Source organism: Penicillium manginii (genome assembly GCF_028828005.1).
Source record: "Penicillium manginii strain IBT 31320 chromosome Unknown utg000007l:1.0-2284322.0:1.0-2285126.0, whole genome shotgun sequence".
NCBI lineage: Eukaryota > Fungi > Ascomycota > Eurotiomycetes > Eurotiales > Aspergillaceae > Penicillium > Penicillium manginii.
Genome location: NW_026643108.1, coordinates 441,379 through 461,632, shown reverse-complemented (window position 1 = coordinate 461,632; position 20,254 = coordinate 441,379). Strand labels below are relative to the sequence as shown.

The 20,254-nt window shown below is 50.4% G+C and overlaps 7 protein-coding genes across 7 annotated transcripts; 2 read left to right on the top strand and 5 right to left on the bottom strand.

Annotated features, from left to right (window-relative positions):
• Window positions 1-113: 113 nt before the first annotated feature.
• N7533_010095 (uncharacterized protein) lies at window positions 114-1,786 on the bottom strand (the record flags this gene model as incomplete). Its single annotated transcript, XM_057106745.1, has 5 exons — window positions 114-533; window positions 590-981; window positions 1,061-1,252; window positions 1,319-1,580; window positions 1,658-1,786. 5 exons carry the CDS (start codon window positions 1,784-1,786, stop codon window positions 114-116), a joined length of 1,395 nt encoding a protein of 464 aa, XP_056955962.1.
• A 1,171-nt stretch (window positions 1,787-2,957) lies between these two features.
• N7533_010094 (uncharacterized protein) lies at window positions 2,958-3,629 on the bottom strand (the record flags this gene model as incomplete). Its single annotated transcript, XM_057106744.1, has 3 exons — window positions 2,958-3,168; window positions 3,243-3,461; window positions 3,511-3,629. 3 exons carry the CDS (start codon window positions 3,627-3,629, stop codon window positions 2,958-2,960), a joined length of 549 nt encoding a protein of 182 aa, XP_056955961.1.
• Window positions 3,630-4,537: 908 nt separating this feature from the next.
• On the bottom strand, window positions 4,538-7,460 carry N7533_010093 (DEAD/DEAH box helicase; the record flags this gene model as incomplete). Its single annotated transcript, XM_057106743.1, has 3 exons — window positions 4,538-6,859; window positions 6,921-7,108; window positions 7,184-7,460. 3 exons carry the CDS (start codon window positions 7,458-7,460, stop codon window positions 4,538-4,540), a joined length of 2,787 nt encoding a protein of 928 aa, XP_056955960.1.
• A 630-nt stretch (window positions 7,461-8,090) lies between these two features.
• N7533_010092 (wax synthase family protein) lies at window positions 8,091-9,554 on the top strand (the record flags this gene model as incomplete). The annotated part of the gene is made up of 1 exon (XM_057106742.1): window positions 8,091-9,554. One exon carries the CDS (start codon window positions 8,091-8,093, stop codon window positions 9,552-9,554), a length of 1,464 nt encoding a protein of 487 aa, XP_056955959.1.
• Window positions 9,555-12,478: 2,924 nt separating this feature from the next.
• N7533_010091 (RIX1/PELP1 family protein) lies at window positions 12,479-14,882 on the bottom strand (the record flags this gene model as incomplete). The annotated part of the gene is made up of 2 exons (XM_057106741.1): window positions 12,479-14,467; window positions 14,550-14,882. The coding sequence occupies 2 exons, from the start codon at window positions 14,880-14,882 to the stop codon at window positions 12,479-12,481; spliced, it is 2,322 nt and encodes a 773-aa protein (XP_056955958.1).
• A 406-nt stretch (window positions 14,883-15,288) lies between these two features.
• On the top strand, window positions 15,289-19,025 carry N7533_010090 (uncharacterized protein; the record flags this gene model as incomplete). The annotated part of the gene is made up of 5 exons (XM_057106740.1): window positions 15,289-15,294; window positions 15,383-15,506; window positions 15,551-15,895; window positions 15,951-16,570; window positions 16,623-19,025. The coding sequence occupies 5 exons, from the start codon at window positions 15,289-15,291 to the stop codon at window positions 19,023-19,025; spliced, it is 3,498 nt and encodes a 1,165-aa protein (XP_056955957.1).
• A 392-nt stretch (window positions 19,026-19,417) lies between these two features.
• Window positions 19,418-20,245, bottom strand: N7533_010089 (complex I NDUFA12 subunit family protein; the record flags this gene model as incomplete). Its single annotated transcript, XM_057106739.1, has 7 exons — window positions 19,418-19,466; window positions 19,530-19,667; window positions 19,739-19,802; window positions 19,881-19,961; window positions 20,027-20,033; window positions 20,118-20,138; window positions 20,195-20,245. The coding sequence occupies 7 exons, from the start codon at window positions 20,243-20,245 to the stop codon at window positions 19,418-19,420; spliced, it is 411 nt and encodes a 136-aa protein (XP_056955956.1).
• Window positions 20,246-20,254: the final 9 nt, after the last annotated feature.

Genomic DNA, 20,254 nt, shown 5'->3' with positions numbered 1-20,254 from the left:
ACACATGGTCTTTTACTTACGAGTAACTAGATATCATCGCTCTACACGTTTCTTCTCATCCTTTCAGATCCTTGTAAAAGTAATAATTCGTACATTCATATCTAATAGAGCACCTAGCTACTAGAGTTATCGGCACACGACCAGGCTGCCGAGCCACCGGTTTCGTTGTAGCTCTTAATAATGCTAACAACGGATCCATAAGTACCACCAATCATCAAGAAAGTTCCCGCAATAATGACAAAGGCGCACCAGGCGACCATGGCATACCACCGGGTTGACCTGTGGACATTTCCCTTGCTCCAGTTGTCATACAGCCACATGCCAGCCATTGGCTGGAAGCACATGGGCGTGCCAAGCAAGGCGCCAACAAGGGAGACAAGGTCGCTGAAGACAGGGATGGCGCTGGCGATAATATAGGCGGCCAGACCGACGCCGAATGTGCAGGAGAGCCAGACGACCCAGTGGATTAGGGTGTTGGATGTCAAGTGGCGGGATCCTTGAAGGATGCGGACGAAGATGTATTTACCCGTGATCTGAGATGGTTAGTTAGGGCCGGAGGCAAGGGGTTTATGTGCCAAGAGGAACTCACGTGGATAAAGAGTAGAGTACTGGCTAGCAGGCCAGGAAGAGCAAATCCATAGCTGACCTTCTTCACCAGCGGACCGGCGGAGCCAAGGGCGGGCGAGGAGACGTATGATCCGCAGTAGTAGTAGATAACGATTCCAATAGCAAGGTAGAAGCAAGTGACGACGGACTGGCAAAGAATCAAGGCTTTGTTGAAATGCTGAGGTTCGCGCATCTCCGATGCAAGGGAGAAGAAAGCCGGAGTGCCGGCGTAAGCAAAGACGATGGTTGAGACGGCGGTGATGGCATCAGTGAAGGAAGGGTTGGCGACAATCTTGTAGTCGGGAACCCAGACGGCATCTTTAGGCGCGGCAGCTGGGCGGTCTTGAATGCCCACGGCAACAGTCACAATCAGAACTGGAGGGATATCATGTTAGATTCCATCTTGGATATATGGAAATCGACAGGGGAAGAAAACGGATCAGGGAAAGCTTACTTGAAGTGAGAATACAAATCAGACCCAGCCAGGCGATCCACGAGATGCGCCCGAGAGTCTGAATGCTTCCCAAGATAAAACACACAATAAAAGCGATGACCACATAGACGGCCGTGCAGACGGCGTGGGAGGAGATGGCGTTGAGACTGATGGAAATGCCCAGCATTCCCGAACCAGCCACGAAGATCCACCCTGTATCACATCACCAAGATTAGGAAACTTATCCCGACCAAAATAGGCATTGAATCCCACACTTACAGAGACAAAAGGCCGTTCCTAGAACGATTCGGCCGGCCTTGCCGAACAGCAATTCTCCCACATCGTCAATACCGTAGACTTCACGATGTCGTAGTTTGAAGGTGCCGATAATGAAATCGGACCACGTTGTGATTCCTGCGATGACACAGAGAACGATCACACCGGGAATAACTCCTAAGGAGTTGAAGGCGACTGGTATAGAGAGGACACCCAGACCGATTTGGGTTTTCATCATAAGGACAGAGGTACCCAACCATCCGACCTATGGCAATAAGAAAAGGTTAGCCATTGATGATAAAAAAAAGGGGGGAAGCAACAAAAACAACAGCAATAACATACATTTCGATAATTGGGACCTTCGCCATTCATTTCACCGAAGACAGCATCGTGAGAACCTTCTTGGACCTCACCGAGACGGGAGGGAACCGGCTCTAAAGGGTCCTCGAGGGTTTTCTTTTCGTCTAACATGATTGCCGAGGCATATATGATTTGAACAAAAATCGAAAAAAAAGAAGAACGAAATAAACAAGAGGATTGAATAGAATAGATTGAGAGAGGAAGTCTGGACAGAAGAGAAATGGGACCTGGGGGAGGGTTGGAGTTGCATATTTCAATGATTCTAGGGTTCCATAAACTTGCCTTGCAGAAGGGGACTAGTCCTAATTAGGGACAGTCTAGTTGACTGGGTCAGCCCATGGTTTCAATGTTTCAATGTGCAGGATGGCCTGAATGGGGGCCGGAGCGAGATCCAATGAGAGAAGATGACGATGATCCTGGTAGGTTTGGGGGGGGCAGTGGAAGGGGTAGATCCAATTAAAAGGTTGGCCTCACCGGGAAGGGAACCGGTCTTCATCGATTGGTTCTTTTAGAGTGTAATCAGTACCGTTAGGGTTAGTGTGGAAAGTGTTATCTCTTGCGCCTCCCGCCCAGATAAGCCCAGCCTTTTTACGGCAGGCAGTCAAGATAAGAGAATGATTGGAGCTGGGCTGACATGTTTTGCATACACTTTTGCCTCTTTTGCTTGTTTTTTCCCCCTTGTCTTTCTCTTTCTTCTTTCTTTTCTCTCTCTCTTTTCCTTCTCTCTCTCTCTCTGTTCAACACTCGTGTTACTGTGGGTCATCCCCAGATTTCTAACCCCAATTTGCCTCCCCGCATTCGAACCAACGGGACCAGCCTAAACTCCACTTTTTTGAGTGTGGGGAACCCTTCTTACGTCGTTCCCCCCCCCCTAAAATCCCTCAATCACCTCGGGCCATTCCACCTGATGTGCAACATCCTGTTCAGCCATCATCCTTTAGGAAGGTGGCCTCCACTTGATTACGGTGGGGTGCCATAACTTGCGATCACTAGTCTGATGAGTCCGCTTTGGTGCGCCCGCCCCCCCCAGTCCTTCGATAGGCATCACTTTCCACCGCTGAAGCTTGCCCTTTCCGCCATCTAGCCATGGCCCGTCTGACAGGGGGGGTCAATGGGCAAGGGAAGGGAGACTTTTCCCCCGACTGCTTAATACGGTTCGGAATACATGATGGCATGACAACATGGCGGAATCTCAATGGACATTTCTTTCCGACGGCAGGTGATGGACATGCCAAATGACACAAATGACACGGTTGTCATTACTCCGTTGCAAGCGAGATGCTCAGACGTCTGTTGTGATGCCCAATGCACTCCACTGAGCGACAAAGCCACTGCCAAACCGACCGTGAGACATCGCTCGGATTTCCTCCTTCCGCCCAGAAATTCCGCCCCTCTTCCTCTTCCCCCCGATGTTGTCAAAGGGGAACCTCGGAAGTGTGCGGACACCGACCGACAGTTTCACTATCTCTATAACCTGCATGACGTTCAAATTCCTGATGCACATCACATCAGACGGCCCACAATTGTAAGGTGGACACCCGTACTCTATACTCCATCCGTACCTTACCTCATACCTTCAACCTTGATGAGCGGAGATCCGGCCAGACACTTATCTGCTGGGCCCTGTCCCCAGTGCGGCTGGAAAATATTGGGGTACAACGCCTCGTGAGTTAAAGTCGCACGCCGCTTCAGATCCTCTGGGCTGATCACGCCACAAATCTGACTCGGCGTCATCGATAATTGGCCAATCCCCACCCCTTCGCGCACCCCTACCGCCTCGCCTTCACTAACCCTTCAGGGGTAGTTGGTTGGCCACTGAGTCAGATGGTACTTACGAAGTACCTGTTCCATGTCTTTGCCCAGCCTCTCGGCGTGGGGTGTGAGTAACGTAAACCTTACCGGCCCCGGTCGGATTCGACTGACTGAATTGGCCCGTTGGGGTATCTAAGTTCATCTTGGATTATCTGCCCGAACTCTTGTTCCCGTCCAGCGCTTTTAATAAATACTCCCTGCTCCGGGAAGGGAGCCGGTCCGTCCATGTGGCCTGGTTTCTAGACCGGATGGCCCGGTTGGGCCACCCGATGAATTCATTTTTGACCCTTTGCCTTATTTCTTCCCCCTGCAGGTAAATACATAGACAGTGGTCTCTTTATAAACAGGCGGACCGTGCCGGGTAGCCATCATGCAAACGGCCCGTCTGGCCGGCCGGGCTTCTAGGCTTTCGCGAAAGGCAGGCAGAAAGAGAGTATAGACGCCACTAAACCCTAACGGAGAAGCCTTCCTATTCCTATAAGTATATACTATCAAGAGAAGATAGGAAGGCGAAATGGAATGAGTGAATTTCTCAATCACTCAATCACCTTTTTGTTGAGTGATACGCAAGTGTTTTAAGTTTCTGGGCGAAGGTGCCCCGTTTCGGCCGGTTTGCCCCCTATTTGGATCATCCATAGTGGATTCCGTTGATAACCGTCTCGTATTATGATTAGAATGTTGACTAAATGGCTTTATTTCTGTTTTGATGTACGGAGTACCGGGTCCAAGATCTACTAGTATAGCACATGCATTCAACTTGCGGGCAGGATACCCGAAGCCAAATGGCATCTTGGTTTTCTTCCAAGCCTTACTCCGTACAACAAAGCGCATCATTTACAGCATAGCACTCATTCGAAGCAAAACTCTTGAGATTATTTTCATGAACTGTAGGGCTAAGAATAGACGGAAAATTCCGGAACTTGGAACCACTATCCCTAACATAAGAATCGAAATGCAGGAGATTGGGTATCAGAAACACTCTACATCAACAATCACCACCAGACGCCCCTTTTCACCACCAGTAAGCCCCCGTGAACGCCCTCGTTGTGATCACACCAGCAGATTCTCCAGATCAGCCACACGCGTAGCTCTATCCTCGGCCTTCTTCTTGCCAGTTTCGCGGAAAGCAGCCGACATCAAAGCACGCTTGCGCTCCTGTACCTGTATCACACGTTCCTCGACACTGTCCTCCATAACCAGTCGCCACACGGTAGTCTCTCGCTTTTGTCCGAGGCGGTAGACTCGGTCAACTGCCTGGTCCTCAATTGCTGGGGCCCACCAGCTATCGCAGAGAATGGCTTGATTCGCAGCAACGAGGTTGAGACCGACACTGCAAACGTTCAGACTTGCGAGGAGGACGACACATGAGGGGTCGTTGGAAAACACATTGATGGAGTTGTCTCGCTTGATGGACGGCATGCTGCCGTCGATGCGGACGAATCTGATACCCCGTTGCTCCAGCTGAGGTTCGATGAGATTGAGGAAAGAAGTCCATTGACTGAAGACCACCGTTTTCGTACCAGGGGCCTGGCCCTTCGCAGTCAACACTTTGATAAGCGCTTCGATCTTACTACTTGGTTGGCTTGGATCTGCAATGACGTTTGAGGAATCTTCGCCAAGCTCAACGGCGGGATCTACCAAGATTGTGTTGTCTTTGAGTTCGGCCCGGCATAGTGGACACTTGTGCTGGCGCTCGATGACTTGTTCGATGCAGCCACGGCAGAAGGAGTGGGCGCAAGCGGTTATGACGGGCTCCTCCAGGTTATCCAAGCAGATGGCGCACACCTCTTGGCTCTCGATTTGCAGCTGAAGCATATCACGCAAGGCCGCAACGTTCTCATCCGTCAGAGGCACAACCTTGCTTTGCTCCAGTGTGTCCATGAGTGCATCGATTCGATCCTTGCAGAGAGCCCAGTGGTTGCACACTTGACGAAGGCGTAGAAGTACCTCCAGAAGGTGCGAGTAGGTACCTTGCTTGTCCTTGAACTCCACCAGAGCACCCTTGGCCTCCTGTTGTAGAGCGGCGTATTTTTCCTGCTCGTGGGGGTGGAATTTGACTCGAAGGATCCGGGATGTCATCTCCGGAAGGCGAATATCCACAAACTTCATGGTCTTGGTACGACGAAGACACACCGTTGCCATCAAGGCCTCGAGAAGTAGACGTGCCTCGGGCATGCCGCTCATGAGGGGGCGAATCAAGACACTGTTGAACATACTGAAATCTTCCAGTCCGCCGGATAGCTTCAAGAAGCGGATCTGCGAGTAAAGATCCTTGAGAGTGTTGATGATCGGTGTTCCAGTCAAAGTCCAACGAGAGTCCACACGTAAGCCACATGCTGCAAGTGATGCCTTGCTTCGTGGGTTGCGGATGGTGTGGCCTTCATCGAGAACCACACGGCGCCAGTGAAGGGAAAAGATACCTTTAGCGGGCGGGGTTTTGGCATCCGCTTTGAATTCCATGGAAAGTGCACCGTAGCTCGTGATCACAACATCGTATTTCGCCAGATTTCCAGCTTCCTTTTTGCCAGTACCATGATAAATCAGAACACTGGGCGCATTCTCACTTCGAGTGTGGTCGTAGATTTGATTCCGCCAGTTGCTCATCACTCCGACAGGGGCGATGATCAGAGTTGATTTACTAGACTTGGGGTTCAGTGGTGTCGGATTGGTTAGAATAAGTGAGATGATCTGGATTGTCTTGCCGAGACCCATGTCATCAGCTAGAATACCACCACTAGCCAGTGGTGGCTGCGTGGTGGTTGAATAGTTGGTCGCAATATTGGTGAAGCTGTTCGCATCACGTTTCCATAGCTGCACAATAGCATCAGACCCAGGAGCTGGCAAGGTAGGCGATTCATGGTTGATCATCCATGCCAATCCTTGTCGCTGGTATGGCAGCAATGTCGTAGAGAGAGCCTCTGGCGAGTCTGCCATTGGCATCTTAGCCAGGTCACTCTCCTTCTGACCAAATGTCTCCACAACCTGACCGATCTCTCTTGGGTTAAAGAACTTGCTCTGGCTGAAAAGCTCCTCGAGGCTTTCTTCACCTTCGCCGTCTCCCCCGGGAGTAGATAGATTGGCGAATTGCGAGTTTTCGTTGGCCTGCCATCCTTGTGCAGCCTTGCTGAGAGCCATGGCACGAGCCTTCTTCGCTTCCTCTTTCCGTTCTTTTTCCAGCTGCTTCTCTCGCTTCTTCTTTTCGCGTTCCGCGAGGTCGGTTCCCTTGGGTATTAGATTATCCAGCTTCAATTGCATTTTCAAATCCGCTGCCACGGTAGGGTCAGCCGGGCCGTAGATCATCAGATTCATTGGACAGGTGTAAGCTCCGATGGTGCCGGTAAGAACAGCATCTACAACAATCTTATTGGGATCCTATATTCTTGTGAGAAACGGAATCGGTTTTCATGGTCGGTTACCGATGCGATCGACTTACCATGTATTTTGCAAGCTTTGCGGCCACGACTCGTCCGATGTGGCCGATCTGAGCACCCATGACGTTATCGACACGGACGGCATTGCGGTCATATTGATTTTGAGGTTCTCGCTTCAAGACTACATGCTCGCCCTTGGTGGCACGTCCTCGGTAGAAGCGTACACCCACAATTGTGGTGGGACAAATACCTATGCGGATACTTTAGTATTGTTCCAGTGATTCCCCAATGTAGAACAATAGGGGATAGTTGGATCATGACGTACCATATATTTCAAAGTTGGAAGAAGCTGTATCATCTTGGCTGTCTTGTACGATTTCTTCTGCGGCAGCATCCTCTTCGTCGGCACCGGGAACCTGGGTCAGGGGAATATAGTCGGCAGTCAGGTCGAAAGAGTCCAAGGGCGGAGCAGTATTGGAATCCGATGGTTTTGCGGGTGAATTGTTGCGACTGGTTTTAGACACGCGATCTGAGCCTTCTTCAAGCCCAGCTACGGTCAAGCCAGCTGCATCGGCGTTGCGCTTGCTAGTTCGCCGGGTCATGATACAAGTGTTTTACCCCACGCGGTGAGGAATCTTGTCTGGTAATGAGCTCAAGCCAAAGCTTAAGCGGAGATGAAAATGGATTTTTGGTAATTAATGATCAATGCAGGTAGTCGATGAATTTGGAAGACGAAGGCACCATCAGGAGATTCCACTCGAGCGCAATGGGGAGAATGAGAATGGGAATGTGAATGTGAACGTGGTTATTCGAATGTGGAGGTGACGGGATCCTCTAATCCCAATCGGGATGACTCGGGCGTCGCGCAAACACGTGGTCATGTGATTCCCACCCCCCTTTGCTGCAGCCACTTTCAGCTCAGCTGGCGATATAGCAAATTCTTGCTCAGGAACTTCAATTCTTCTCTGAAGTCATTTTGGATGTTGGCGTCGCATTCAATCATTGAAATCAGTCACGGTTCTTGGTTTTCTATAATTGACGCATGAGCCCATACTGCTTATCTGTTAGCGCTTCCCCAGGAAGTCAAGCTCCCGGCCTAGCGGCGCCCTATCCGTATGGCTGATCCACGTCATGGTTCCTTGGGGTACAGGGATCTTGCCCGACAGCATGGAGAGGAACTCGAGTCACTACTACAACAAGGAATTTTCAAGCCGGTTTTTCTCTATCAAGCCATGCTTTTCAACCTTCTACCATTGCTTGGTCTGATTGTACCCCGCCACCGAGGCGGCAAGTACATTCGATCCGCCATATTTGCCCTCAACCTCGGTATCGCCTTTCAGGTTCTTAAAAACCACCGCGCTCACCTGGGTGGTAATGGCTACATGTTTGGACTTATTGCCGCATGGTCACTTATATGGAGTGCCGGAATTTTAGTATTCACCGATATCGAGAAGGATTTCCAGCGTATTGAGCGAATGACTGCGGCCGAGAGTGAATCAACAAAGTTGGCGATTGGGACTCGGGGTCCATCTGGAAATGTCCAGCCCGAGCCTTATGGAAAGGACGCGAAGGTGGGGAAGTTTCACTGGCAGCCCTATCCTCATAAACTATCCCATCGTCTTGGGTGGTGCGCAGGTTTGCTCTTCAACTTGCGAGGACCCGAGTGGAACTGGCGGGCTCCTCATCTAGGGCCACTTCCTCGGTCCATTCATTCCCAACTACATGCTGGATTCGGCTCCAATAAACATAGGTTCCAGGCAGTGGATGATTCTAAATATCTCAGCGCGAACCGTCGTCTTAAGCGCGCTTTCCGCACGTTTCTAATATCCTACCTGCTTCTTGACTGTTTGAAAGCCGTCATGATGCGGGACCCCTACTTTCGAGGATCGACCATTACCGACTCGCCACCGTTCCCGTTCTCCTATTTTGAGCCATTTCCCATTCTTATTCGTTTTTACCATGTTTTTATCAGCGCTATGGGCGTTTACGTTGCCTTGAACTTTGTTACCTCATTGAGCCCCATCATTTTCCTCGGGCTGTCTCGGGCTCTCCCCAACGCATCCAGGAAATTTATGACAGTTCCGCTTGATGCATCTTGGCTCTATGCAGACTCCTTTGGGCCTTTTCTTGAACCTCTTCTAGATCATGGACTTGCTGGCTGCTGGGGACGTTGGTGGCACCAACTCTTCCGCCATGGTTTCACTATGGCCGCTGGATGGATTTTGTCACTTCTTCCAATCAAACTGGCACAAAATGTGCAGTTGAAACGGATGATTCATGTCGTGGTTGCGTTCTCGCTCAGTGGGTTCATTCATGCATGTGGCAGCTATACCCAGTTTACTGCTACCCGTCCCTTCTCCGGGCCATTTCTGTTCTTTTTCATGCAAAGCATCGGAGTGATCGGTGAATATATTTTCAAGACAGCGGTTTTCCCTAAACTCCGGCTTCCTAAACTCCTGAAAGGTTTTCGGAGGGCTGGGAACGCAATATTTGTTATATCTTGGCTACTGTTTTCAGGGCCCCACATAGCAGATGACTTTGCCAGGGGTGGGCTGTGGTTAGTAGAGCCCATTCCCTTCAGTCCACTCCGTGGATTGGGACTTGCCGAAGTTTCGGGCTGGTGGTGCTGGGAAGGGGTGTGGTTTCATCACTGGAGCGATGGTACATATTGGGGCAGTGGAATACGAGTGGTATAGTGGTATCACTACTATATCTTGTACTATACCTTGGATTAGTATAACCGCTATTGACTATATGAACCTGCCCAGGTGGGCAGGTCGTGCCTTCCTCAAAAAGCTCAAGACTTTTGAGGAAGGTGCCATGTCGAGTCGATAATATTTGAACTTCACGAGCCTGGGATGTTTCTTTTTTCTTTCTCTTTTCTTTCCTCGCGAATTTGAGTCGTTAAATATGCCGTTTTATTCAACTTATATTTTTTTTTCGCACTGAGGGGCAAGCGGGATACTCTTGCGCGTGCCTCGCTTGCACTGGCAGTATCTCCGAGCCGGTTGGCATGGCTTCAGATCAAAGACAGGTTGTTCCCACCTAAAACCGGAGTGCCAGCTGAACAAAGCCGTCCGGAATATGATCCACGAACGATTGATGCGTGCCCTAGGCGAACGGAAAAGGAGTCCCCTCAACCGATCACCTCAATCGGTCAAGAAACCTCCAGGGGGTGATTCGGTCACAGAAGAGTTGATGCTTCTTTGCTGAATGAGCGCATTGTGGGCGGGCGAACACCAATGCTGCTTGCGATTCTAGACCGCCACCCACTTGATTTCGATCAAGTCTCTTGCTTGTCTCCTCATCGCCCAGTGCTGTTCGCGATCTATTGCTCTTTGCTTTATGGTTGGATTGGAGGGTGGAGGGGGGTGGGCATCCCTCTTTTGAGAAACATCACGGTGATTCACTGCTCAAAGTCAGCATCCCCAGCCTGAGGAAATTGATTCATCCCATCATCTTGCTAGCCATAATCACACGCATTTCGTACTTATTAAACTCTTGAGCCTGCTCTTACGCCTATATACGACGCATCTCGATCAACTCGCTCTTCCAGTCACTTCAAAAAGCGAACTCAGGTAACCGCAAGACCCTTAATCTCTGTCACCGACTAAAGATTGAGTCCCCTATTTGTCAAACCGACATGATGACCGTCAAGTCTGCAACAAGATTGGGGTCATTACGATGGATCCTCGGCTATTGCACCCGCTCATTACTCCTCACCCGAGGGGTAAATACAAGGCAGACTCGCATCCATATCGAGTTTTCATTTGGGTACAATTGCCGCCTTTTGCTTTTTCTCGACTTTGAGGAATCGAGCCAGCTAGAAGATCCTCCGTGGCATGAAGCGATGATTCCGGAAGTCTCGTCATCGTGATAATCGTCGTCATCGCATGTGGCCCTTTTTCGAAATCGGTAGCCGTTTCCTCGGGCCGTCAAAGTTTCGGATCTCATTGGAATATTGGACGAGTCCAAAATCTCTCCCTTCCCCATCCAGTACATCTGAGGCAGCGCTTGGGATTATTGGATTCGTGGCAGCATTCTGAACCCGATTAGTGTTGAACATGTCAAGCCATGCTTGGCCTGCGATGGGATAAACTGGCCTTCAAGTTCCTGACATATTTTCTTCTTGGGTATTGGATTCATGCATGTCTAGACACTTGTCGGCTGTCGTAATGGGGCATTTGAGGAGGCCTTGAAAGGGTGAACGGCGAGGAAACCCACTGTATTTTGAAGAACTGTATGTAAATAATATTCGGGGCACACCTAATACCCGTGGCGGTCTATACCATCGAATGCATATGCCCGTGGAGAAACCTAAGCTCATGTGAAGCAAAATCCAAATCTGTATTGTTACCCAAATCTCAAAGCAATAGCTGAATAGCAGAAGTCCGAGGAACTCCACGATTCCATGATGCGGCAGTCTAGAAAATCCGATCTGGACATTTCTTAAGGGCCCGGCAAGCTAGTACCTGCCTAGGTAGTAGGTACCGTAGGATCAGACACAACCTTCGATCAGGTACTAATACCAGCACTAGTATATTTTGGACTTTCAAGTACGATATATTTTGCCTAGCTAAATTAAATCACGAGTGGAAATTATCTCAAAAAGAGAAAATAAAGTGGAGAATAGCAAAATCCAAACAATATCACACACCTGCACAGACATACATGAGGTCTTTTCTCCTTCGATAGATGCAAATTGGAAAGTACTAGCCCTGGAGTACTATCTGTCCAGCAACGGAGGGCTCTTCCTCGCTAAAGCGATATTGATTGCGGCATGTTGGGGAAACCATCAAGGGCCCTATAGCACCTAGGTATCAATAGGATTCTACCTACTTTAAGGTAGTAGGTGTGGAAACCACTCACGTGGCAGCGCTATCAGTCCTCGACAGATTGGAATCAAGTTAACTTCAAGTATTGCCTGGCCATATTTTCAAAGCCAGTTTCAAAGTTTTCATTTAACGCGCTTGAGCTCATCTATTTCATTTTGGAGGGAGGCTAAATGTTCCCAGTTTTGTCGCGTCAATTTCCTAGTGTCATGCTCTAGTTGAGACACCAACCAAGTATTGAAAGCCCACATATATATCGTCAGTGAGCCGGGCCAGCTAAGTCCTTTCATTTTGAAAGGATGGAATACGATCCTGGCTGCCTGAATAATTCGAGGAAACGGCATAGTGTAGATACTGGTGATATGAAGGGTAAGTAGTTTCAAAAGTTCGAAATCAGGGCTTGAGTGAATGATGAGGATCATAATTTTTCAAAGGGACGGTGGGCGTTGAAAAAGGCATGATGCAAAGTCTAAAACCCATACTAAGCCACCTATGGTCAACTGACCCAAATGGGACGAGGTAGTAAAGTTAGATAACCTATGGATACCTACTAGTAGGTAGCTTCTACGGAACCACAGGTACGGTCACCAGAGAAACGACTCGGACCCACAACAACCTCAAGTTGTGCCGATACAAGTAACAAGCCTTCTAGTAGTAGTAGTAGTAGTAGTAGTAGTAGTAGTAGTAGTAGCGAAGATGCTCCGAGGGTTTAGGTTAAATATAACATAAATAGTACGTCGTCCGAATATTTTTTCACAGACTAGGAGGTATATACATTAACAAATTATTTAGCCTTCCATTGCGACATCATCATCATCATCATCTTCATCCGTATCGGAGTCCATGTTCAAGGTAGGTAGCTCATCCCCACTTTCATCATCGGCCGGGTCTGCAGCAGACTGCGAGGTGGTCGAAACGGCTGAGACCTGAGTCTTGAACTGAGGCTGCTCATGCGAAGAAGAAGAGACCTGGGCAACAGCCACGGGCTGAACCTGTCCAGAAAGTGACTCGGCAGAGTTGGCTGAGACAGTTGTCTCAAACCGCGCCTTCTTACTCTGCACCGGTTGCTTCTCGGATGCCACGGCAAATCCGGTCGATTGAAGGGTAGACTCCTCAGCATATGTGCGTTTGTGGACTGATGAGACAGCTGGCGTCGGCTCATGCTTGGGAGCCTCAACGGCGGGGGCCTTCAAGAACTCGGAGGCGGAAGGCGCGGCATCGAATGTTTCAGTGTCCATCTCCTCCGCTTCCTCGTCTTCTTCATTCTCGGTGTATGCATCGAGTTCTGGCGCAGTCATCAAGACTGGCATTCTGGGGCGCACCAGAGCCTCGACCTCCATCTGATCGGAATAGCTGCGAACCAAGAAAGGCATGAGGCTAGCGCCAGCTCCGCGACCTTTGGTGGCGGGAATTGGGTTGAGAACGCTGGCAAGCATCGCGTCTTTATCCGCAGTCAAGATGATCGTACGATCAATCTCAGCTCGAAGAGACGCCGCCAGAAGCTCAGACGGGACGGACACAAGGACCGCCTGGAGCAGGTTGGAGGCAGTCTTTTCGATCTTCGACAAGCTGGAACCAGGGGAAACTTGAAGGGTAATGAGGTTGGGGTTCAGGAAAGAGTCGGCATTTGTCGTTCCTGGGCCAGCCTTCGACTTCGACTTGGAATCAGATTGGGACTTGGCTTGCGAGCCCGATTCCCCGGATGTGGGGAGAAGATCATGGCAACAAGAGCGCAGAACATTGGCAATGGAGGACACGCTCTGCTTCGGCATGGCAGGCCCGTTCACAGACACCAAGGACTGGAGCAAATCGTACGTAGTTGAGCGAACGTCCTTGCTGAAACTTTCGTGTCGGAAGACCCAATTGGCTTGCTCCAACATAGACTGCGTGATAGGAGTATTGTTAGTCTCGAGAACGCTGACAACCCGTGCAAGCAACTCCATGGCGCCAATGTGGATACGAGGCAGCTCAGCCCAGAGCTGTTCTCGTTCCTCCCGGCCAATCTCAGGGTTTGCTTGGGCGCCATTGGAGGATTGGCCGTTTGCCGGAACAATCACCGAAGTTAGTCGCGATGTCAAATTGAGAATTGAGCCCAAGGGGAGGGCCACAGTAGATGTGGTTGGCATGGAAATAAATCCAGAGAGAATTCTCAGAAGCGTGATGATCCTGTCAGTTCCAGTGTGAATGCCTTTCCAACTCGGCAATCCCAAAGCATCGGGACGATCGTTGCCAGCCTCTTGGCTATAGTTCTGCTTAGCTGCAACCAAGGACGGGTCTACAGACTCCCATTGTTCCCTCACAGCGCGGAAAACGTGATCCGCTGCGTTGTGGATCGACACAATTGTGGAGCGGCAGTCATTGTTCCAGCCGGAGGTTGATTTGTCCTTGGGCGCGCATTTATAGAGCGAAGCAAACAGTTGCTCCGCGACGTCAACCACTGGATCTGGATAGTACGCAGGCGAAGAGGCGCCAAGAATATCCGTAAGGAGGGTGCGAAGCTGGGTGCCGAAGGGACGGAAAATGGTCGGGTGACGAGGAACCAATTCCAAGATCGCATGAAGAACCATTTCCATAAAGGGTGTGTTGGGCTTGGGTTTCCGGCTCGATCCCGAGGGCAGCTTGACAAGGCTCGAGACAAGGTTCAAGGCAGCAGTAACAAACCCAGGCAGGTGGGGGGTTGTAATCTCCCGAACAAGAGTCGGATACTGGTAAGTGAGGTGGAAGATGCGAGTCAAGGTAATGATGCACATCTTTCTCGTGGAGATCGGGTCTGGTTTCTAAAAAGGAAAAGGCCAGGCAGAAATTAGTCAATTGCACGAGCAGCAGTGTAGATCACACATAAATCATATTATTGCATACCGCCAAAATACCAATCAAGCCACGAACGATGGGCTCATATCCTCGTAGGATTTCCCATTGTCCCGCTTCAACGGTTGCTTTCACCAAGACCACGGCGGTCCATCGGCCCTCAACTGTGCGATCTTGCAACAGACTTGCTAGACGGGTCTTCAGCTTGTGAATCTGTACAGTATTGTCGGAATCGGATTTTCCAGGCTTTTGGTTTTGCGGGGCAGACAGTAGCTCTGCACAATCACCCAGAGAAGTCGCAAGAAACGAGGCTATAGAGGGCAATTGGTCGACCGGGGTAGTGGTCAGGCGGTGCGTAATGGCACGCAAAGTAGTGGAGGTCATTTCACCGGGGACCTGCAAGATCACAGAGTGACTGTTTAGAAAGGTGAAGTGCAAGGATCAGCGCAAATGTCACAAGTGAGGAGTGCCTATCGGGCAACTTTTTTTTCTTCGGGAGCATCTCGGCAGAAAAAGAGTAAAGAGTAACCTAACCCCATTAAGGTAGGCGGCATGAAAGCTTGGGCCACATGAAGCCTCGGTAAATTACCGGTACCATATTACCACTCCCGTGACTGTGAAATTACGACAAGCCACTCCACAGGCTTGTGTGGCACTTGTGGACTGTGGCACCCCTGGGCGATCATTCCTCGGGGCCTGACGACGCTGCGCTGCTTGCTCCGCGCATGGCCTTTCTACCTTCTACATCTCTCCTCCGCGCATTCTTAGCAAGTCCTCCTGAACCTGAATTATGGCGGTAAGTTGTCTTTTCCACATGAACTTCATTTCTTCTAAATGAATTTAAATGTCAATTCTGATCGAGCTATACTAACACGTGCGTCTAGGGAGGTAACGCCGAGAAGGGGCAACGCTACATCGCGTCCTTGGACCAAGCGCGGGCCCAAGGTAGATGGGAAGAAGTGCCCGAACTGATTCGAAAGGTCACAAAGCACGCTCCGCAACGAACCTGTACGTCTACGATTGACTAATGTACGCCCACTGGCGGGGAAAAGCTGACAAGGGTTTCCCCAAAGGTGTAATCCAAACCGCAACAGCCGAGACTCGAGTGGTCGCATTTCTTCAGCAGCGAACGTCAACCGAGTCCACAACAACACCGCATCTTCCCGAGCTGATCCCTGCCCTATTGACGACCATCGAGAACAATGACGGAAATCAGCAAGAATTACTGCAGGCGCAAGTCTGCCTAGGTTGGATCCATTGGACTCTCAATGAGCCAAGTTTGGCAGCTGCTCGCCTTCCAAGGGACTTCAATGCGACAATCGATACTTTGACAAGCGATGGCCAGGGTCTCTCGCCGTGGACCGAGGTCTGCCTGGTAAAAGGATGCTATTTGAAGGGTACGGTTTGAATTCATTGCTAATGGCCCATTTCGCCTGGCTAATATAATTATAGGTTCGGCGCAATCCGCAGTGGCCGAAATCGATGAGATCTTGGAGACCTTTGCTTCTCTGGCAGTATGGCTCGAGAAGGGCCAGCTTGCATCTACCTCTAACCAGCAATTCCTGAGCTGGTCCGAAACTATGCTAGGGAGAGGCGCCTTGATTGCCACCGAAACAGCCACAAACACATGCCCATACTCGGATCCCAGACATGTGGAGATTGCGCTTCGGCTCTTTAGGCTCTGGGCTGCACTACCCGCAGTGAAGCAGGGAGCTGCGCCCAACAAGGCTGCATTTGCCGACAATTCAGGAACCCTCTCACGCCCAGCAATTTGGAAATCCTACTACGGGTTCCTGACAACTGTTCTTCAAAATGACATGACCTATACACCGCCTGTCGATGGTATTGCCGAGCGCCCGCAGTTTGCAAGCGAACTTCGTCGCATCGAATCGATCTGTGAGAACAACCTTCTCCGGGAAGCTAAATTCCCTACCGCCCAGGCCAACAACTCTCAGGTTGAGGAGTGGGTGGAACAGGTTATCAGCAACTGGGAGGTGCTCTGTGGACCACACTGGCAGGATCAGGACCTCGGCGAAGGGGGCCAGAATGCCGTGGGCCGGAATGTTTTGGATGTAAGTAGAAATGATTGACATTCCTCGGCGACTACTGACAAACTCTATCCAGATCCTCTACCGCGCAGCAACAAAAACATATCACTCGCATTTGATTTTGCGACGCTTGTTTCATGTTCATTCGGCATTGGCTGACTTTGATCTCGCTGTCAAATCATTGGAATCCTATATTGAGATCGTTACTGCTGCCAAGGAAAGAGCTGCCAAGGCGGCTGAGTCGGGCGAGCTGGAGAAAGACGAAGTACTTCTACAAACGCTCTCCGAAGGTGTCTCGTTGTTGAGCTGCTTGGGTTCCTTGGAAGAGGCAGAGAAGGCCAAAGATTTGACGGATTTGATCAAAAAATTCCTTAACAAACAAGAGACTACCCTTGAAAACGGCACGGCCAATAACAGCGCACTGGTATCTGGCGACCCAAACCCCGCTAACTCATCCGATATATCACAATCTGTGCTTGCCTTGGCTAATAGGGCAGTTGGAATTGGACTTGCGAACTGGGCCAATTATACACCGCAAAACGAATCTCGAGATCTCATTCGTGGCGAAGCAATTGATTATCTCGAGAAGAGTGTGTCCCCAGAGCTGGGTAATCAATTGAGTTATGCCTCTCTCTACACATTATCACTGGTCCTTGCGGAAAATCGGGACCTGGATGCTGCAATCAGCTATGTCAAATCGGCCTTGAGTTCTCATGGCTCACCGAGCTCCGAGGATTTGTCGCACGAACGCGACCTTGTGCCTCTTTGGCATTTGCTTGCACTCTTGCTTAGTGCTAAGCAGGAGTTTGAAATCGCCGAGCGTTCTTGCGAAGCAGCCTTTGAGCAATTCCCATCGGACATATTCCCTAAGAGCAGCCGTGATCGGCGCTTCTCAAGACAAACACACTGCAAGGACCACAGTTTTACTGGCCCTAAGCGCTCGGTTCTCAGTCGGCTGTCTGGACGAGAGAAGGAACGTATCATTCAAACACGAATCTCGCAGCTTGCTTTCGTCGAGCTCATTGAGGGCCCAGAGGCTGCTGTCAACCAAACCGAGCAATTGTTGAGCTTATTCAGCACACTATTTAATGATCTGAACCTTGATAACGGGGAGACGAAGTCGAAATCGGAGCATTTGGTACCCCCCAAGAGCTCTGCAGGTACAACTAAGAGTTTTCGGAGCAGCATCTTCAGTCGAAACAGATCATCTCAGCTGCCGGACCGCCGGGTTGATCAAATGAGCGATGCACCTGTAGTGCCGCCGATCCCCAATGGACACAGCACTCCTACCGGGGCACCTGCCATTCACATCACTGACGAAGACACAAACAGTCAACAAGAGCATCAGTCATCCCTTTCACGATCTGACTCTAAGAAGTTGAGAAAACGCAGCGGCAGCCTCCACAGCAAACACGAGAGGCCTCGTGATCAAGAACCGCCCATGCCAAATGGAGCAGAAACCCCCGAGATGGTTGGCATTGCGGTATCTGGTAATGCGTCGCCTGTTTCTCAGACACCCTCACCGAGTAGAGGCAAGCAGCCACTGCAGCCTATAGCGCATAACATCCATCATAAACAACAACCAGCCCCAGCTGGCCATGAGCGTCAACCCCCTCTGCAAGATACTCGTCTGCCGGGCCCTCACCGATTCGACTCTCCGACAAATGCCATCACCAAATTTTCTACCCCACAGTCTAATAAGCATGCCCTCGGTCTGCTTGTCAAGATCTGGCTCATAATTGCCGGACTGTATCGCCGAGCCTCCTTGTTCGATGATGCTCGCGAAGCCTGTGAGGAAGCTGCTAAGCAAACCGCTCGAGTTGAAGTCATCGCCTCCACTCACGAATCCTCGGCCCGTTCCCTCGGCAAGCGTGGCTGGTGCAATGCTAAGAGCTCGGAAGAGCTCTGGGCGGATGTGTATGCCGAGCAAGGTCTTTTGGCCCAGGCTCAATCAAGACCTCACCAGGCTATCAAACAATTTGAGGACGCTCTCCTGCGTTCTCCGGATCACCCGACGGCGACTATTTGCCTCGCAAATCTTCTTCTAGATGTGTGGGACCAGACACTGCCCCTTGAACCTACAAATGCCGACGTCAACCTCGAAGCATCGCGCCTTTCACTCTTAACCGAGCTTTCCCAACCGAAGTCTGCCCGGGCCGTGTCGACTGAGGAGTTGAAGTTCACCGAAAGCGCACAAAGTTCAGAACCGAGCGAGGCTCCCATGTCGGCCCACGATGTCGACCCCAAGCACCTACACCGACTCGCTGCCCGAGACCGCGCATATAGTCTTCTATCTGCGCTTACCAAACTTGGCAGCTCTTGGGACAACTCCGATGCATGGTACGCACTCTCGCGAGCCTACGAGGCCGGCGAGCAAACCGAGAAACTCAAAGAAGTTCTTTGGTGGTGCATTGAGCTTGAGGATCGCCGACCAATCCGTCACTGGTCGAACATTGGATCCGGACTCTATGTTCTTTGAATTGGTCTAGGAACCGAAAAATGCGTGTTGCTCCTATATATTCTTGTATTTATTTGATTCTCCCCCACCCCTTCCGCTGGTTCTGGTTTTCCTCCCTTTTTATCTTCAACATTTGATATACCATGCCAATAGCAACCAATGAGGACCTAATAGCATGGCCAGGCAGACATGGTTGCCAGCGATTTCAGAAATGGAACAATACTATTCAAAGATTTTTGAAGACTTTCTCTCGCAAATCCACTAGTAGCACAACTTTATATACAATCCTCGATGCGGTATCCAGGGTAGGGTGCTAAAGATCCACCTAAAAAAAGAGTAAAAAAGGAAATAGAAACAGAGCCAAGTCAAAGTACTAAAGATAAATCCATTTTCCTGGCCCATGAATCATTGATTTACCGCGGAGCAGCAACGGGGGCCCAGGCAGAGTACTTGGGGCGGGTACTGTAGGTTGCAAGTTAGCTATTGTCCGACAAATACTAGCACTAAACCATCGTTCACACTCACGTCGAATAGGTTTTGAAGGCAGCGCGGCTCATGGTCAGGTTAGGGCGGTGCTGGGGAATTTCCCAGGTGCGCTGGCCAGGCTGCATGAGCTTGTCAGCAGTTGGGGGAGCATCAACCATGTAGGAGATCCAGGCGTGCCTGCAATCCATGTTAGCTTCTTATTGCAAATATACACACACATCGTATGCATCTCATCGGACAATGCTTACCAGCCGGGCTCGACCTGGCAGGGCATGTACTCGTGCTCCTTGTAATCGACCCATCGTGTGCGGACTATGCGGGGACAAATTGTTCAGTTATTCGCTCGCAACCGACGATTCTTCGTTCCTTCTCATCGGGCAATTGTCTTACGGGGAAGTTCCTCGGTCATGTTCTCGTAGTACTTGTTGCCGTAGCGGTCGGTTCCGATCAGAGTACCGGCCTTGGTATCACCTATGAGAGCGCGCGAATTAGTGAACCACTCCAAGCAAGCAAGACACTGCGCCAGAGTATCATACCGATGTACTGTGAAAATCAAACAAGTTTCCTGTTAGTATTTGATCCATGCCACCCAGTCCGTGTCTTGAATTCCGCGGTGTTCAATCATACAATCATCTGGTTAAGATATTCCTGTGGCAATGTGTCAGTATGCAAGCTCAGTCGCAAGGAAATGGCGGTTGACGAACCTTGAAACCAATCCGGCGCAAGTTGCGCAGAGTACGAGTGACGGTCGACATTGTGAGGGG